Source organism: Nestor notabilis, unplaced genomic scaffold (genome assembly GCF_000696875.1).
Source record: "Nestor notabilis isolate BGI_N333 unplaced genomic scaffold, ASM69687v1 scaffold35411, whole genome shotgun sequence".
Lineage (NCBI taxonomy): Eukaryota > Metazoa > Chordata > Aves > Psittaciformes > Psittacidae > Nestor > Nestor notabilis.
This window is the reverse complement of record NW_009914842.1, coordinates 1-20,692: the sequence shown is the minus strand read 5'-3', so window position 1 is coordinate 20,692 and position 20,692 is coordinate 1. Positions and strand designations below refer to the sequence as shown.

General features: G+C 40.1%; 1 protein-coding gene across 1 annotated transcript; it reads left to right on the top strand.

The window, feature by feature from the left end:
• Nucleotides 1-531: 531 nt before the first annotated feature.
• On the top strand, nucleotides 532-20,446 carry CHAT (choline O-acetyltransferase; the record flags this gene model as incomplete). Its single annotated transcript, XM_010023837.1, has 11 exons — nucleotides 532-594; nucleotides 2,538-2,729; nucleotides 4,930-5,048; nucleotides 6,491-6,544; nucleotides 9,110-9,290; nucleotides 10,289-10,466; nucleotides 14,879-15,048; nucleotides 17,100-17,200; nucleotides 17,405-17,533; nucleotides 18,694-18,816; nucleotides 20,305-20,446. Coding segments are annotated over exons 1-11 (1,452 nt in total), but the record flags the coding sequence as incomplete, so codon positions are not given.
• Between the last annotated feature and the right edge of the window lie 246 nt (nucleotides 20,447-20,692).

The following is a 20,692-nucleotide window of genomic DNA, read 5'->3' as shown; positions in this document are numbered from 1 at the left end:
TCTAAGGACTTTCATGGTGCTTTCATATAAAATAATAAAGGGAGGACATATAAAATCCTTAGAAAACGGCAACCTTACTATTATCTGTGTTGACATAAGTACATTCAGGGAAAAGTCACCTTCTTCCTCCAGCTAATGTACTACAGTCATACAAAGGGTGCAGATCACAGCACAATGCATCATGAAGTAAATTAGAGTGAGAAAATACACCATGCTGAGAAGGGACCATTTATGTGCATCACATAGTTCTGGATAAATAAATTTATAGCTAAATGAAACAAACAATGTCAGATCAATCTCCACAGTGCTCAGTTCAGCTACTTTTGAATGTTATACTTCTATTTCTCTTCAGTTTTGTTCTGTGTATGCTTGTGCAGGGAATATTCTCCTGTACATTTTGGTTATAAATAATGGGTACTGACTGGACTTTAAATCTTTTCTATTTACAGAACTGAGGCGTGAGGCTCCATAAGTGCCCCCAAGTGGCTTCAACTTCTGTCCTCAACAAAAGATATCAAAAGAAATGCAGGGATGCCTGTCCTAGACAAAAACATGCAGAAGAAAGAGAAAGATACATGCAGTAAAGATGAGACAGTAAGTAACTGTTTCTGGAAAAACAAAACAAGAAGGGGGGGTGGACAAAAAAGAAGTTGAAGATAAATAACTTCACAGCTTTTAATGCTGTTAATTAATATAATAATTCTAAACCAAGCTCTGTTCCAGATCTGATTTCTGCATTTCAGGGAACACTAGTTATCCCACAGCAGTTTATAGTCAGGAACTTTGATGTAATGTTACTGCTTCTCAAATCCAAATACACTCTTCCTCCAAACAGCCAGTGAAGAATTCCAGTAGGTGAAATATTATTACACAACAACAGCAGATACATTAAGACACAATCAGAGATGGCATGTAATTATTTCTTAATAGTACAGAACTATCAAACTATCATATATGATTAGTTTTTGAGCTGCTTTAATTGACACAGGATGTGTACGCCTGTGAGCAGCCAGCCCCTCGGGTTGGCTGCTTTATTCCTAAGCAGAGTCACAAACTGTACAGTAACTTTGCCCAAAAGACAGGGCCAAAGCCAGGTATCAAAAAAATCCCAACTATTTTGCACATCTATTTCCACTGACCAAGAAATCAATGACAGAAGAGATATGCCCTGGCTAAGCATAGCTTGAAACTGTAGAATTACCATTCTTTTATTTCTGAGATCCAGGGTGCACTAGAGGCTGAACTGATTTGCATTTCCTTTAATAACAGGTAATCCTATTACACTTTCTGTAAGTCTCTGAAATTTTTGGTTTCTAGATAGGGAAACTTAATGTAGCACTGACTTTCCTGTGGATGTCAAAAGGCAGAGCTGGTATTTGAGCTCAGAGGACACCCACTTCCTGCCTTCTCTTCTCTTGAGAGTACTTGCTTTACCTCTTCCCTCTTTGCATGCACTACCAAACGAGTTTGCAGCTAGCCTTGATCTGAGCAGCAGGTGGGATTAGGTGACTGCCAGACATCTCTTCCAACCAAAATCATGCTATGGTCCTGCAATCCTATGGAAATGAATGTCTACTAAACCAAAAGCTAGTAAAAAAAAAAAAAAAATCTGAGCTTTACCAGCTTTAGGAGGCAGGCAAAAAAATCAAATTAGAGAAATAAACTCTCCAGAAGTTTATGGTCTACACTACTCTCTAATGGACAAGCACAGCTGAATTAGATGACCATTTCTCAAGCGTGAGACATGTCCACCTCCCTGAGGAACCATGCTTAGAGCACACTGGTTTCCTGCTCCAAACAAGATAAGGAGAGAGCAAGGATAAACAGAAATGTTCTGTCAAACATTCTAGGAGGGTTCCAGGCAGGCCAACAGCAGCGGTTTGGCAGAGTAAAGCACAGGTTTATTGAGGATTGTATGTAGTCAGTGCTAATAAACAGGTAGACCCACACGTTTCCTGTTTCTGCGATTGTATAACCAATCATATTACGAAGCAGACAAGTATTTGATCACAAGGTAAATGCACTGCTTTAATAATGAAATGCCTTCTCTTAGTGCATTATTTTATTATGTTGTAATGTATTTGAAGACTTCTGAGAGTCTAGCTCAGACTATATGCTTGCATCATGCCTGTTTGCTTGTTTGCTTTAGGATTTCTAAAATTTGTACCGAGGAATATTCTCCTATTATTCACTAGTTTCCTGGACTATCCATTTGAAACTCTCATTGCCTTCAAATAGAGCTATTGGAGAGGTGCCATTGCTTCAGAATTGCATACAACTACATAGTATGTCCTAAAATCCAGGCACTTTCAGACCTAATGAAACTCCACTGGAGTCACACAATTACATTTGCGCTCATCAGGCATCTCAACTGCTAAAACAGAATAAATGGATTAAAAAGGGGATGCAATAAATTAATAAGCAACAGAATTAAAAAAAAATAAAAGGAGAAAAAAGATGACAATTTAGGAACAAGCAGAATTACTTGCGAATATCTTTCTTTCTTTTTTTTTTTTTTTTTTTTTTTTTATGATTAGACAGTGCCAAAACTTCCAGTCCCACCACTGCAGCAGACTTTACGCATGTACCTACAGTGCATGAAACACTTGGTGCCAGAGGAGCAATTTGGAAAGACCAAGGTCATTGTGGAGCAGTTTGGAAAGGCAGGAGGCCTGGGAGAATCCTTGCAGCAATTGCTGGAGGAAAGAAGGGAAAAGACAACAAACTGGGTACGCATATGCAGATGAGAAAAATAATTGCTGTGTTGGATGATGCACATTTACAAACTCTTTATGATGTTCTATATGTGATCATTGCTTTCTTTCAATGGGTCACTGCTAACAGGGGTCATATCAGATTCTACCAAAAGGAATTAATATTTCAGACATCTTAGGCTAGAATTTTCAAATTATGTCAAAGTCCATGTCTTTATTGTGTTTTCAGATCAATGGTTTGTTGACATAAATGAAGGAATTTATGCAACGTGCATGCACGCAGGTGTCAGCTTTACCAGACGGAAGCACTGTATTACATCATTTTTGATCTAATTTCTTCCTTTCCCTTTAATGCAATGATTTAGAGTTTTTATGAAAATTAAAAATGCTTTCTGATAGGGCTATAGAAAGTGCCTTGTGTGGCCATCTACTCAAAGCTCTGATCCAGTCATATCATTCTGTAATGGAATACTCCAATATAGGAACTACTGTTTTTAAATTAAACTATTATTTGCCATTCATTGTCACACCATATGAATGTAGTTATCCTGAAGTATTTATTTCACTGAATATACACATACATGTATACACACACATAGACCATTCTGACACCCCAGCCTTTTAAAAAGTCTGGTTTTCTGTTTCTCAAGACAGGAAAATTAAATAAGCCATAGATAAAGTAGGTGTTACCATTCCACAAAGCCATGGTTCATCCTGCCTGCATTAACTGTTAGAATATGGCAGCTGAAAACTAGAAATACTGATTCTACTGGAGTTCTTCTATCCCAGCAAGGAAGAGAGACACTGAATGGTTTCAGGGGTTCAGTGAAATCCTGCAGGCTTGCTACTGATGTCAGTAATTGTGGTTCTCCCTTACCTTTTCAGTTGTGTGACTCGCAAGAAAACTCCATCAAATTGCTGCTATAGTCAGAAAAAACAGCTACAGTACTGGCAGTGCTTTTATTTTAAAAGCAGTGCTTAATTTCTGAGCTGCTCATTGCCACAGTCTGAAGGTTCTCCCCTAAATACCACCCAATCTCGTTTTGTTATTCTGATCATAGAACTTCATGGTTTTGATGGCTAAATTAACCATCACTTCCATAGTGCTCCAGGAGAGCAAATAATGTTCCAGGAGACAGCTGTTCATTTAACCACATATACCATGAAAATTACAGAGGAAGGATGTATAAGCATTTTCTGAAATGTCCCAACTTTAAATGCCAGTTATTAAGGTTAAATACCTGATTCTTAATATAAACTAGAAATGTTTTTATTTGGGATTTAACTTGCCAGGAGTGCAGTTCTAGCCTGTTCTTCTGAAGACTCCAGAGACTGTGGGGGAAGCATCTGTTCTAACAGCAATGAAATATCTCAGAGGAAAACTTTTTCAACTGATGCATGCATTCATAATTATTTTTGCATAATTTCGTTGTTGTTTATAGTTTATCTTATGCAAAGTGTGCCAGCTAAACTCAGACAGACCACTTGATCTTTTTATGAAAGCTTCTATTTTCCAAATAATTATTCTTCAAGCTCTGCTCAGACATAAAAGGATGCAGTTACCGTACGCCTGTGTTTTCAATAAAAATGGTTAGAAATTTAGTATGTGTGTCTGTCTGGGTTGAGCATCAGCAATCTGCCTTTGTGTCAGTGGACACAGAGAGAATTCTCCAGGGGCCCTATCCACATCCCAGTATCTGCAGGACTAAACCATTAGGCTCAGGAAATTCTTTTCCCACTCTGTCTTGCTACAGGATGGTATCTGATAGCCATCTGTATATGGCTAACAACAATGCATCTTGGCATCATTGACAAATATTTGAAGGCCCCTGAGGAAAGCCGTCACTGGTAAAATTCTGTCCACTTCTTAAATATGTCCCAGTCACTATTCAAGGGTTAGCAGTTAGCATGCTGTACTCTTTTTTTGGTTGTAGAGAGAAACAAACAACACAATACCCAAACCACCACAATATGGAGCCTGTTTTCTTCTTAATGGAACACACTGTAAATTGCCATTGATTGAAAAACAGGATTATGGAATTGTGGCTGATTTCAGCTGAGCTAAGGTCACAGAGCCCAGACTGAAAACGCTCAGCAGCTCCATTAATCAGAGGCCACGCTTGACACCAGGAGCACCAAGCACTCTCCCCCCGCCCCCAGACTGCCTTTCTGCACGTTGTTCATAGCTTTACGATTTCACGTTCCCTTCCCTTAGGTGTTTAACTACTGGCTGGATGACATGTACCTCAACAACCGGCTGGCTCTTCCGGTCAATTCCAGCCCAGCAATTATCTTTGCTCATCAGCATTTCAAGGATGTGAATGACCAGCTGAGGTAAATGTACTACAACTTTGCAGCTTTTGCTAAATGAAAGGTTATTTTAAATGTACTTCTTTTCAAAAAGACCATCAACTTTCATTAAAAGATAAGGGCTGTAACCATAAAGTGATTTCCTACTAGGTCTGCTGCGTAGTATCAGTAACCCCTTTCTGGTGTAACTCATGCTGATATTCAGAAATGAAAGTGTCATTACTTTTACGTTTATTACATGAAAAAAATGCCATGGGATTTATAATTTGTTAAAGGAACATTTGCAAAGCTTTTCATTGTGTAATTCAAGGAAATCATTTTGTGATGGAAAAAATAAATACTAATTTCTGACACACTGTTTAAAGGAAAACAATCTTTAGCACGCTGTCGCTATGACTTAGAGCCACCCTGCAAATTGGAAAGGCCACACTGGCATTAAATTGTCCCTCTTAGGTGCCCAAAAGGGCACCAGAAACACAGGAGATATAAGAATAAGAATTCAGAAATCGTTCCTCCCCAGAACACCGCTTCCTTCACGCCCATCCTTTCCAGCCCTGAACTGACCGTTCTTCTTTGAGCTGTTGTGGCCCATTACAATCATTTAAAAAGCTAAAAGGTAAGCAAGTAGCCAAGCACAGAATATACCTCTCCAGAGCTGTATTCTCCCTTAAAAGAGGATTCCATTCTTCAGCCTTTGCCAAAACATTTTCTTCTTTTAAAACAGTAAACCAGATCAAATCTACCTTCACATAGTGCACTTTTCCTCTTTGCTTTTAGCACTCTCTAGCTGCTCATTACTGAAGGAATTAACTGCATGTGAGTTGCTATTCTAAAACAGTCAGAACCTTGAAGCAAATGTGTTGTTTTAACATTTTGCATAGACAGCCAGTGTATCTTTCTACTTTAAACATAACTATAAATGCTCCCATTCATTACTGACTAAATTTATTGTGCACATAGCTTTCAAAAAACCTCCACTTTGCATTTTATAAAGCACGTGCTTTAACAAGGAAATATTTTTCTCAGAGCCTCCCATTCAGACACAGTGCAAATGGGCAGTGTCAGGAAATAATACACCCGTCCACAGCTCTGCAGAAAGAATATCTGCTTAGGACAGGAAGTACTCTAATAAATTGGACAGCTTAGGAGTATTGATATTGAAACTCATATTAAGGATTCTATTAAATATTCAGCCTCTGCTCCCATTCTCTAAATAAATGCTTTCAGGCTTCCTCCTGTGGTAGCCTGTTTAACCATTTGAAGGGACCAGCTCTAGGTTTTCATATTTCTCTTGACGTGAATTAATTAGGTTTTGGGTGGGGGCAGGGGGCTCCTCTTGCCAAGCCAGAAGACTTTTTCTCCTCATGCTGTGTCATCAATCATTCAGGCTCTCCTCTGTCTCTCAGGAACAGCCCAGCGCTGCCAAATAACAAAAGACCAATGTCATTTCTGTTTGCTACTTGCAGGTTTGCCGCCAATCTCATTTCAGGAGTGCAAGACTATAAAGCTTTACTGGACACGTAAGTAGCTTGGAAGGAGAGCTGCTGCTGAGTATCCATAGGGCTTCTGATTCAAGCGTGCTCTAACCTGCTCAAAGTCATGCTGCATTGTACCTCTCCACCATTTGGAAGGGCTGGGGCTCCAGCATGCTTAAGGGCAATTTTTTTAGTCTCTTTCTGCTTTATTACTGCAATCTAATAGGTTGGAGATGGATCATTTTTGATGCTTGGCAGTCATCAGTGCAGCATGCGCAGTGTAGCCCAAAGGACACATACAACCTGCCTAACCGAGCTATTGAGGACACACCAGAAGTCTGTGCTCTGCACACACAAAGAGCAGCAGCACTGTGGTTAAACAGCCTGCACACCTCCCCTGGCACCACTGACCTGTCAGGAGCAGGAAGCCTCACCACAGTTAGGCTGGCTCAGTGGCTAGTAGAAGTAAGAAGTTACTTATGCCATTGTTATTTTCTGTATACAAGAACAGGGGAGAGCCGTGATTCCTGAAGCCATGTATGAGGTAGCTCTTAACAACCGCTGCTCCCCAAAGAACAGACACAGTGGAGAGCCAAGCACAGTGGATGGCACACTATATTAGGGAAGAAGTCATTTTTCTGTCTGGAAATACAACAGACCTATGTGATATGCTTTAACCAATGCTTATTTGGATGAGGAAAGCAAAGTCCACATTCAAACAACAAAGTCCCTATTATCTATGAATTAGATAAAAGAAAGAAGAAAAGGCTGTTTGATTTTTCAATTCAAAAGTCTGACAGCTACTCAGAAAGTATAGAAGAGGTACTTATTTAAGAACATGTGCTTTTGTTCAAGTTATGCCATGCAACTGCACTTACCAGTACTAGCACACTGTGGAGTACCAGTGCATACTAATGCAGTTCACCGTATCTTTATCTGACAGCATGAGATGAGATAAAGAAAGCACATTGCTCAGACAAAATATAACTTAAATTCTTACTATCTTGACCTCGCTACTTTAGATCCAAAGACTTCTGTGATCAGATTTGCCAGCCTTAAATCAATAATCATTTAAATCCTCACTACGGTATTCTTATATTGTTAGTACTGTTTGCTTATCACCCCTCCTGTATAATTATGAGGACACCATAACTGTAACGTTTTCAGTTCCTTGTTGCTGTTAAGGACTTCTACCAGTGAGTGTACTGCTAGCTTCTCTTGGATCATCCCACATGCAGATGTACAATATTCCAGTCCAAACCCAGGCATTAAACAAAAACTTTTAGATTTAACTGCACAGATATTCCATGCAGTTGCCAAGACTAAGCATTTCAAACAAAGTCTAAATTGCTCACATTAAAAAGCTGTAAGATCTTACACAGACATCTCCTAAATCAGTACTAAATTTTCTGGTGCCATTAGTCAGTTAATAACCCCTTTCTTAGCTGCTATGATTACAGATTGTCTTATCTAAATCTACCATGCTATTCCACTATTTTTGATCATTATAGATGCTCTTTAAAACTCTCTTAAAATGTAAGAGGATTTCTGTATTATGCAAAATGTGGGAGAAGGAGAACACCAATAACCCTGTTTTGCTAATAAGGAGCAACAACAAAAAAGCACCTGTACAAGGAAAGAAGCGATACAGAATTCGAAAGCCAAGAACTAAAGTGAATATCCCTGGTTTAGAATTGCAACAGTTCTAAAGAGACAGTTAAACAAGATAAACTATCATAAAACATTACCCTCTATCAGCTGTATGACAGTAACTCTCCTTGTGTGCTTCTTTGCCCCTGTCCCTCTCTGTCAGGCTGGAAACGCAGTCTCCTTTTGCTGAGGCAAAACCTCAGCACCACAAGATCTTCTTCCTCCTATAGTCTTGGCAACATCTCCCAGACAACATCATCATTATTTACTGCTGCAGTGTCAGTGGGATATTTTACAATCCCTAATCATAATTGTGCTAACTACTTTCTTTCCTTTTTTATTTTCCTCTTTCTGGCCACTGAGGAAGCCTTTTAGGTGGATTTTTCATATGCCTTCCAGTAAAAAAGGAACAGGTTTTCAGCATTTATTCCCCCATAGGTCTGGGTAAGGGTTAGCACATAAGTGAGGCTCTATGGAAAACAGAAATGCCCTCTGTATTGCCCCAGTCATTCCTGTTCACACACTCCTTAAGCACTCTGTACAGTACAGGACCACCATTATCTGCAGTGAATTTCACCAGTACTTTTTTTTCAAGGTGCTGTGTCTTTTCCAGCTGTTTTGCTGGCTTCTGTCCTGGCAAGTTTCCAGGGTCCCATCTAGGCAGGCTTCCCATGCACACTGCACAGCTGCTTGTGACCTGCTATCCTTTCAATTTCCACTAGATGCTAATGCAATTGGTTAATGAATATGCATGAAGCTGCCAGGAAAGATGTATTTAACTTTGGTATGGGAATTCATCTATTTCCCTTATACTGTAATCTTGGTTTTTTATTCAATTTGTGTTATACCTGATCTAATTGTAACAGAACAAAGGACAGATTAGATTTCCTTTCTGTCTCTCTCTCCCCTCCCTCCTCCCCCTTTTCCTCTGGCTTTGTTTTTCTTCTTCTCTCTCTCCAGCCACGTTTTACCTGTTGATTTTGCTCGTGGACAGCTGTCTGGTCATCCTCTCTGTATGAAGCAATACTATGGACTCTTTTCTTCCTATCGTCTTCCAGGACATACCAAAGATACCCTTGTGGCCCAGAAAAGCAGTGTAATGCCAGAACCAGAGCACATCATTGTTGCTTGTAACAACCAGGTAAATGAGCGTTCTTTCTCTTTTTTTGTATCTTTCTTAGTATATATTTCTTAGTTTGCTTAAATTCACTCAAGAAGAGCCTAATCTAATCACTGTTTAGAAACACAATTACCATGCTGTGTATGAGCTCACTTCTTACCAAGCGTTTGCTGTCAATATTTCCAAAAGATGCTTCTGCAGCATTTTTATCCTTAGCCAACATTATGTTCCAAGTACAGTGATGCAGAAAGGAGGAATGTGGCAGAATTCATTTGCTTTCTAATCCAAAAAAACATGTTTATTAACAGAGATGAAACCACAGAGAAAAAAAATAAATCTTACTGGAGTGCATTTGCTGGAAATGCTCTTCTCTTGACAGTCAAGCATTGGCACACAGCACATGGCATATGTACCACCATCCCACGTAGGGGGGCCTAAGCTACCCCTGAGAAGAAGTTAGCACAGATGCAGGCAGAAGTACTGGAACAGTAGAATGAACCTGCCCCAACTAATAGATGCTGTCAAGCAGCAGAGTATGTTGGTTAGGCACAGTACCTTATCACCTAGCTTGGCATTTGTGGTACTGAAGCCATGCCTGCAGCTCTCCTTGGAATGGAGTAGATTCCAGTGCCCCTTTTTCCAGGAAGTCCTGTTCCTCACCTCAATGGGAAGTTCTCTGGGTTGTTTTTAAACAAATAATACCATGGAAATGATTTACATTCTTCCTGACTTTATCTCTTCAGGGTTTTTTTAAGCTTATTCAAATAAGTTATGTTTTATTTGATCTTAACACACAGTGTAAGTCCCCTATAAAACCCGTCATCACAGTGGTGTAAAAACACAGGAGGGGTGAGCCCTGGGCCAGTCCCCAGTGTTTTTGTGCTCCATTACCTCCAGGCCTGGCTCTCCAGGCAGGACTTGAGCATCTCAACACCTACCCAGGCAAAAGCACTATGTTGGACCAGTAAGGGTCCAACCCATCTGTGACTGTTCTTCTGACTTCTGTCATTTTTTTGCAGTTTTTTGTTTTGGATGTTGTCATTAATTTCCGTCGTCTCAGTGAGGGAGATCTTTTCACTCAGTTACAAAAGATAGCCAAAATGGCAGAGAATGAAGAGGAAATGCTGCCTCCAATTGGCCTGCTGACAACAGACGGAAGGACAGAGTGGGCAGAGGCCAGGACGATCCTTATGAAAGGTTAGCAGCAGCAATTCCAGCTTTCTCCATCATCTTCCTCTTCTTCCTCCTCACCATCATTGCCTTTCTTTGCTGGGAGTGAACACTACAGCAAATATAGGACTGAATGTGCAACCTCCCTGCTGAATTTTTCTAGCAGAAGGAAGTTCAATACCTGTAAGTGTTCGGATGCATGTTGCTGGGGAAGCAGCAGAAAGGGTTTGACCCTTTGGCTGTGTATGTTTAAATGTTATGCCATGTGTATAGCTTTCATTCCATTCTGTTTTTCATCACATAAATTACATCAGATTTTGTGATTTGTCTCTTTCTTCACATCCATTTTGCACCGATAGGAATGATGGATCCTCTTAGCTTTTGACAACTATTTTTCAAGTCATGGACCTTTTTCATCTCATCTAACAAAGGCATCTTTAAGCTAACACCTATTGAATCTAGCTGTATACTCCCTCTAGTCAATAGAAAAAAACCAGAAAGTACCAGGGCTGATTAATCCAAATCTTAAGTGAGTATCAAGAAAAGGTGACGCCAGTTACTCTCTGGGGATAGTTCTTTCTCTCTTCCAACAACAGGCAGCATTCAGCTGTCTTGAATTCTGGACTTGAATGTCTGACTTTGAAACTGATGAAAACTGAGAGTGGGATTAGTCACCTGTATCATTTCACACCTTATGTATTTTACCCTGAGGATAAGTGATATAAATGCTCTCTTCTTGCCATTTCAGATGACTTACATATTCATTTTTCTCTCCTGAAAAAAATATGTTAACTCATCTCTTTGCCCCAGTTCATCAATGCTACAGAAAATATTGCTGCTTTACCAATGCCCTGAAATACAGAAGAGTTGCCGATAGTCTCAAAATATGTTTACCATCCCAAGGAAGATCTTTCATTTTCTTATTCAAGTTTATCTGTGCTTATAACAACTTTATATAGGTAAACACAAAGACACACACAGAGTCCTGGCCATTTTTACAGCATTAGTGCATGGTACCAGTCTCATCTTCAGGCTTTCCCTTCCCCGTCTTTTCCTTTTAAAATAGTAGGGAAAAAAATCCCTTATTTTAATGAAAAGTGAGAGAAACTCTAGTCATTTATATTCATGCCACACTTCTAAGTAAAACTGTGAATACCTTGAAAACTTCTGGAAAATCACCTTTGTAAACCTACATCACCCTGAAGAAAAAAGACAAAGTAACAAAAACTAGCAGAACCATCTCTATAGTGGTTTTGGATTGCCTGGCGTTTGCCAAAATATTAATTTCAATGAGGAAGCCAACTCAGTTATGCAACCGAAAAAAAACCCAGATTCTGAACTAGCAAATATCACAGCACTGTGATGCGAGCCTTCTCTAATCTAAGCAGGAATCCCATCCTAGAGTATTCATGCTAGCACAGATTCTTTATACAGTATAATGCGTTGTTGTTACACATGATACATGATTATTAACAACCCTTTTCTCTTTCTTATCTGTGGTGAAATGTTCGTAGAACTAACAGAGGAAGAGAAATGCCTCTAGTGAAGAGTATGAGATGGAAGTGATCACTATAACTGTTCTGTACAGGAAAGGTAAAGAGAGGATGCTTTGGGACAGAGAAGACTTATACAGCACTTTGCAGAGGTTATGAAAGAAATATATGTACAGGCCTGCCCAGACCTGCAAGTAGAGAATAGGTCTTCTAGGTGAAGAAGAAGAAATTGTAAAACCCCAGCCATCACTGGTTTATGAACACATGTAGTATTTTGACTGCATTCAGGCTGCAGAACTCACTCACTCCCCTCAGTACAGGAAATGAATTCTTACTGCTATAGGGGTTGTTGTCCCATGCATACTATAGCTGAATTTCATTCAGAACTGTCCTCTTACATTTTCCTTTTAAAAACAAAACCCCAAAACCACAACTAGCTAAAAGCTGACCTGCCAATTCAATGCAATTGTGTGCATTAGAAAGGCAGAAGGACAAGAAACGTCTTGCAGGGCTTTAGACTTGTTCTCATGCTTTTTCTGTTTCAGCTCTTTCTGGAAATATTTGCTTTCAATCCCAAGTCATGGTTCATGAGTTCTTGCACAGTTCATTGCCTGCTTTACATGATAATTTTTTCAGTGTCTGATCAGCTTTCTGGACATATCTGTTTCTTTCTGTAGGGCATCTTTCCCCTGCTTTTCTGTTTCTAGCAGAGCTTAATTTTATTCACTCTAATACCTAGACTAAAGATACCTGAAGCCATATGTCAGAATAAGGGCTTCATATCTGTCAAAGACGTGTGGGCAGCAGCCGCAATAAAATACATATAAACCTATCAGACAACATAAAGCAGAATGCTGAGCAAGCTGTGAGCAGTTTGTAAATCACTATCCAAGCAGTTTTTCCTTGAAGGTGCCTATCCAAAAATACCAGCAGCTGATGTATACAGGGCAACTTCCATTCACAAGGATGTTTTCAGTCTTTGTGTTGACATACCTAGACCATCAGTGGAATAAATACACAATTACGGTCAGCCCTGTAAGTGTCAGATACTAGAAGAGCTTTACAGCCAAGAGGATAGGGACATGTGTTCTCCCTTATAAAGCTTTTAAATGCTTTTGAAGACAATTCATAGGGACATCAGCACAGCACAGATCACTAGCAGAAAGCTCAAGCTATCTGCATTCCCCATCAATTACAATCTCCTGGTCCAAGTTTTCACAGGAGCTGACAGGAACACCAGGACTCTGCTTCTGTGGGCAAAGGAAGACAACACACTGTGCTCTACCAGGGCCCCACACAGCCTGCAAGAAGTCAGGCTGGCATCAGACAGCAATAGACAGCGCTTCACCATAACCTGCAAGAGGCCACAGCTCCCCCTCTTCCTTCAGCCACTGCTCTCACTTGCCTCTCCTTCTCTTGGAACCTTTTTTTATTTCTCACATGTTTGTGCTCTTTTTTGCTACACTGCATCTAGAGAATGAACCTGGATGATAACAAGCATCTGTTGGGTTTTTTTCTAGCTCCTCACTAACCTATGTTACTTATTTTGGGAACGTACATTTTTTTTTACTTTGAAAAATGCTGTTCTTTCAGAGAGTCAAGCTACTTTTTATATTTACAGACATTAAAAACCTGCACATTTTTAAATGGCACCAAGTTTCAAATGCAAATCAGAATTGTTTCTTTTTAAATATTTTTTCTATTCTTTCAGCTAAAATCATCTCCCAAATTGAGCACAAATTTGTTGAACTTAGCACAGACTTGCAAGAAGTTTTGATCTATCTGAATTCACACCTTTAGTAAAGAATATTCTGAAACAAAAGCAATTTCACCAGAATCTAACAAAACCAGCAGATGAAAGTTGACCTGTTAAGAATGGAAGGAGTTTTAAGTTGATGTTTGGAGGACCTTTTTCCTTTGCTCTTGTTAACCATTTAACAGCAAGTAATGATGTTATATGCTTTTGACTAAACCAAGTTCTTGTTATAGGTTCCACACCTTTATCCTTTCAATTAAAACCTGTATTAAGTGCTCATGATTAAATATTTCGTATGCCTCAAACCAGCCCTCAGAAGCAAGCAAACCGTTACCTTCATAACATTTCTGAGTTAAAGAAACTGCATAAATATATCATAAATAAGGAGGAAAGCACTGAAGACAATGTAAAAATAACCTTTGTAGTCCACCTGTAGAAGCAAGATTGACAGGATAGGGAAAAGAAAGAGAGAGACAGAAAAAGCACATTTTATTCAGCAGTATTCTAGTGATAGGAGGGAAGAGGAATATGGCAACCTGGGGTTTTGGCAATACCATGCTCAGAATCGAAACCTCACAACCTCATCCACAGATGTTTCCTTGTGTGATGTAGGCAATATACACAGTCCAGGGCTTATTTCTCTAAAGTACAAGAAATGACATGGGATAGGAGAGAGAAGAGAATTTTAATACAAGAACACAAAACCAACATGGGCCCTGCTGTTCTTTGTCCACAAAAGGCTTTTAATGGAAGAACAGCACAAAACAAGTATAGGCCCAGCTGTTCCAGAGCAGAATACTGCAGCAATAGTGTGAGCTCTGAAATTCTCTTATTTTCCACCTGTCCTCTCTGTTATATACAAATTGAGTAAGCATTGCTGGCATTAAGACTAAAACAGATCTATTTTGTAATACAATTACTTTGGGAAAGGAAAGGCAAAAAAAAGAAAGTGGACATTATTGAATCATATGAAAGATACACAGAGATACTGCAAAAGTTAACACATAAATGAATGCCTTGGTGTAACGTTTCCTTGCACTGATATGTTCTGCTGTTGAGAGAACAATACAGATACCAGCTCATTACAGAGTCAGGGTCAGATCTTCAGCGCTCTCCAAGGCAACAGGGTTCCCCAGCCAGTCCTGCACTACAGGTAAGAGGATGTGAACGTTTCACTCTTTTACCCCCAGACTCTACTAACCGCGACTCTCTTGACATGATTGAACGGTGTATATGCCTGGTGTGCCTGGACAGCCCAAGCAGCGTGGAACTCAATGATACCAGCATGGCATTGCAACTGCTACATGGAGGAGGCTTCCATAAGAATGGGGCCAATCGTTGGTATGACAAACCTATGCAGGTAAAAACCTTACAGTACTATGACATTACTTGCATGTAATGCCACCAGGTGCCCTCATGATAGGGACCACTTGATTCTAAGTGTGAGAAAGAGGGGAAGCTGGTGTCAGCATCTGCCAAGGTGGGGTTGGTGTGAGCAGCACTGTTCCTTGCAGGGCAGGGGAAGCAGACCTACTGCCTTGCTGGAAGCAGGGTGGCCTTCTCCAACGCCTTTACTGAAATTGCCCTTTGCACTTGAGGAGGTAGACAGATACACAGACATACACCTGACAAAATAAACCCAAACAGTATGCATTTAGTTACACCGAATTAAATGAAATGAAAGTTCTGGACTAGCATCCCAGAACAAAAAAAGCACAATAGCTTTGTCTGTTTTCTCTTCTCACACGTTTTCCTGACATCCTAAAAATACTACTGCTTATAATTTAGCATGTGTTTAAACTCTTATTAAGTTCTCACTTAACAGACTGTTTACTCATTTAGTGACATCCTTGTTGAGATTTTCCTGGAAGTATTGATTTCTCCAGCCTTTTTTGTCCTTTTTTCCCAGTCAGATCTTGATTGTCGTAGTTGAAAGGGTAGCACAGTTATTTTCACATTTTACAATAGACCCATGGTGAAGCAATGTATTAATCTCCAACTGTCAACAATGTTGACACCTCATGAAAAACTGAAAAAAGGCCTGACTGATACATGGCTCATGAAATGGTTGTTGCTTTTGCCATACCTAAGAACACCAACACGAAAAGAGAAACCACGAGTTCCACCTGAACAGACTTAGCCCAGTGCAAATACGTTTCAGTAGTCATTCCTGATTTATGCCACTGCAAATGACGTGATTAGCAGACTGTGTTTATTACTAGCTGTGTTTTTAAAGAACAAATCGTTTGTCTTTAGTTGGAATCCTGTTGTTTGCAGGGCCACAAGTTGAGATGTTTCAAGTAGCTGAGAATAAACAAGATTTTCTTTTTGTTTATGATCAGAAGGTAGAAGAAAGCATATAGATTTCCCTAGTATATGAGAGCGCTTCATCCATGTAGATGTATTCAGATGTATTCAGGCCAGAAGTAGTTCAAAGGCAAAGAGGGGGGGGGAAAAATCCCATTTTCTTTCACGCAAACATGGATTATGCAGGAAGCCATTCTCACAGCGGGCCTTGTTCTTTCTCTCCATATTCTTCTTCAGCTTTGCAGTAAGGCATCAGAAAACACCCAGGTAAACTTGCTGCATCACACACCAACTCTATGAACCTCATGGGAACCAGGGAGGCAGGATGTGTATGTGTGAAGCAGATACATAGAGTGAGCTGAGTGGGAGAAGTCCAGCCAAAGACACCTCAAAAGAAGCAGGTCCAGGAAAAGGGCAGGAAACACGAGACAAGTTTCAGTTTTGTCCTAGATGTCTGTTTTCGTTTGAGACGTAGAAATAACCAACTGCATGGGGGTATCACAAAGCTACAGTGCAGCAGGTTAAGTGTCATCAGTCATACCATGTGTATGAAATTAAATCAGAAATGAAGGCAAGTAAGAGGGAAGTGAAGAAAACACCACACAAAAGATTGAAAGACAAAGCAGGGCAGTGAAACAAGCTATGAGAAAGCTATCAAATAAGGATTAGCTTGCTCACTTGATATGATATTTGTAAGAAAATATGATCCTAAGGGACTTCCCAGATACAGAAGTGCCCCCAGATGTGGGAAGAGAGCCCCAGCCTGTCTTCCTATTGTTGGGTTTTCTCTACCACAAAGCAGATGCTAAATCCAATCTTGGAACTCCAATGGGAATTGCTAAAATTTACATTCTCACAGGACTCAGCCTGAAATAGCAGCATGAAAGAGATCCAATGCAACACCATTCATAGGACAAGAAAGTCTCCAGCAATAAGTCTGTAAGTCACCCACTGATCTGTAGATCAAGGAAGTTCCTGATATGAGCAGTAAGAAAACCACAGGAGAACATCTTTTTTTTTTTTTTTAGGTTGCCATCATGGATAACTTACCCAGAACATAATTTATTCCCTATATATCTTGCACTTGTTCTTTTCATTGCTTAGTTTGTGGTAGGAAGAGATGGCGTCTGCGGTACCGTGTGTGAACATTCCCCTTTCGATGGCATCGTACTGGTGCAGTGCACTGAACACTTGCTCAAGCACATGTGAGTCCCCATTCAGTACAGCTATTGTACCCACTCCAGCACCCGGCAAGCTTCTGCCAGTGGCAAATTCCCCCTGATGTACAGGGCCACTAAGACCCATACAAGTGCTGGAAACCAGCCATTTGCTTGCTAAAAAAACTAAAAAGTGTTTTACAAAGAGATTATTCCTGTGACCTTAATCACTTTTCTCTTACATACTAACAGGAAAGAAAGTTCCAAGAAACTAGTCCGGGCAGATTCAGTGACCGAGCTTCCTGCTCCACGGAGACTAAGATGGAAATGTTCCCCTGAAATTCAGACACATTTGGCATCAGCAGCAGAAAAACTCCAAAGGTAGAACAGATGCCTCGTTTTTGTCAGCAATGACGGCAAGCTGGGAATTGCCCAGCATATTGTGTGCTGGCATGGGTTTCCTCCTAGAGAGCTCTCCCTGCCCTCCCGCTCCTTGCCATCTTCCCAAGCTGGACATACCTAGCATCTCTTTGCAAGATGGCAACCTTATGGGCTGGAGCTATTTCAGTGTATTCAGGAATTGCATTACATTGTTTTCTTTCCATGTAAATATTAGGAATGTGAAAGACCACTGGAAAAACATTTGAGTCCTATTTGCACAGGATGCAAACAGTGCAGAGGTCCTCTGTTTTTGAGGATGCACTTTATGGGTTTGACCTGACAAAAGCCAAAGCCAGGGCAGTGGGGATATGTATATGGGACAGCATAAAAGAACTGGTTTGAATAAGCAATTTGAATTCAGGAGTATAATTTGTTTACATCTATGTTACTCGTGCAAAGACTGTTTGCAGACTGTAAAATATTTGCATGATATTCGGGGGTGGGGGATGGCAATGAGATTTTTTTTTCCCCAAAAATCTATTTCATCTCAACACTCAGGCCTGTGATCTCTCTGTAGAGAATTAACATACTGTCTGCATGATCAGCTATAGGTATGTCCAGTGTGACTGCGTTAGATGAGACCTCAAAGCAGTTAGAAGCACACATGAGAGTATGAAAACTTTCAGGATGCAGAGTAATTCCTTTTTGGTTTTAAATAAAGGGAGTAGTCCTCTAAATTAAAACTTGCAAGGAGCTTACAGCCTTCATCAGGTTTTAAATGCACCCATTTCCCGTACTAGTAAATCTCATAAACTTGTCAAGAACAAAGGAGGCCATCATTTAGGCTTCAGGAGCAGAAACACTAAGGGTTTTTTTAAGAAAGACAACAAAAGAGTATTTTACTCAGATGAACAGAATGACTCAAGTGCCACAGTTCGTGTTAAGGCTGCAGATAACAAGCCCAGTCTAGAATCTGTATGAATAAAAGTTACTGATTTGGAGCAAGTTACCAGCAGCCAGGGCTGTCTGCAGAGCAGAAGCCCACTCATCTCTCAGTGGGCACAGGCAGGAAATGATCTCTGGGTTTTACTTGCAAATGGAAACAGAACAAGACATTTTTGCAGCTCCCCCCACAGTAATTACCTCTGCTCGTTTTCCAGGATAGTCAATAATCTGGATTTCATTGCCTACAAGTTTGAGAACTATGGAAAGGAATTTATTAAGAAACAGAAGATTAGCCCAGATGCCTACATTCAAGTAGCACTTCAGCTGGCATTTTACAGGTAAGGTTAATACAAATCTTTGGAACAAGGCAACACAAGAGGAGATTCAGTTTGTTTTTTTATATAAAGGGTCCATTTTTGCCTTAGTACCCAAACAAATGCCTCCGGCATGGAAATGAGTCATCTTGCTTGTTGACTGTAGGTCAGACAAGAAAGAAATTGCTCTGAAACAGAGCACTCCTTTCCTCCACTCCTTTTCCCTCCCTTTGCTCTACTTTCCCATCCCTGTGTCCCACACATGCCATTTCCAGCTGGCATAGAGAAGAGACCGAGAGGATGTGGCAGGGAGTAGCAGCCAACCCTGCTACCCACAGCAGCAGAAGCAGCTAGGGAGTCCAAGTCCCTGGGGCATAAACACACTCTTACTACTCTCTCTCACATAACTTGGGAGGAACTGTGGCAGCAACCCATAGCTCACCACATATGCACTCCTTGCCACCGCAGGGCAAAAAGCATTCACAGGGAAAATAACTACAGCAGCGTACCAGATCAGAGTTCCTACACAGGATGGTAATTACTGCTGCTTCTTTCTTCACAGGCATCCCAAAATTTTATAACGTCCTCTAATTTCCAAGGTATTAGCAAAGTTAAGAGCTCCTTTCTACATCATCAGAACAGCTAACGCTCCAGGCTAGAAATCGGTTGCATGTTTTCATGCAGAACAGCCTATTACATGAATAATTCTTTACCATGTCAAATTAAATCCTGAGCTGGTCTTTACCTATTCAAAATCAGAGATGGCTAACACATTTTGTGTACTCCATTAACATCTGTTAAACATTTGTTTTGCATATTCCGTTAACCAAACTCCAACAATGACCTGGTCCAAGGTTTTCATCTGACCCCAGCCAGGATATAAATCCCATATATGCAACAAAAACCTTAGGGGAAAAACCTAGTTTCTGAGACCTCTGCTTCAACTGGAAGGTACAATAGGTCGCCCAAAGTGAGGAATAGTAGCTATATACCTGGACCCAAACTAAACAGTAGTCTTCACTCTCTGTTCTATTTGCTATGTGGGTTTTCATTCCAGCTCACAGTCTCAAATAACACCCTTCTAGTTTTCTATTTTTCATTCACACACAGAGTGTGGGGGTTTTTTTTCTGGTTTTAAATAAAACATATTTCAAGCCCATAAGTAAATGATTAATTACACTATTATTTTATGATGCAGTACAAATAAAACATTCCTTGAGATCTTTCAATAAATTTTAGTTGTACTAGCCTTGTTTTTACACAGCAGGTCATTTTTTACTGGCACTGCATAACTAGAATGTATACAGCTGTATGCAGCTCCTCATATTAGAAAGGAGTGAGCATCCATCTTTTTTAAGTTTCTTATAGAATTCTATCAACATTAAGATGAATACTATGCAAAGAATAAAACTGTGGCTTGGTACAATAAAATGTACCAAAGCTATATTTCTTTTAGTCTTTATGACTCCTTGAAAATAATTACTCTTTGTTTTTCTTTCTTCATTCTCTCAGATGCCACAGGAGACTTGTCCCCACCTATGAAAGTGCTTCCATACGCCGTTTTGATGAGGGCAGAGTCGACAATATTAGGTCTGCTACCTCAGAAGCATTTGCTTTTGTAAAAGCAATGGCTGATGAGAAGACAGTGCTATCGGTATGTTGGTCTGTCTCTCTCTGCCTCCTTTGGCAAAACACTAAGCAAATAATGCATTCATGATCCCCAGTCTCACACTTTTTAACTGTTAACTGGGAACATAAAGGCATAGGGCAGGGTAGCAAGCCTTACATGATTTGAGGTTTTGTGCAGACCAACCACTAAGCTAAATATATATATTTCCTTATTTTTATTTAAGCATACAAAAGATTCAGACGTGACCAAACCTGACTTTTTTTTTTTATA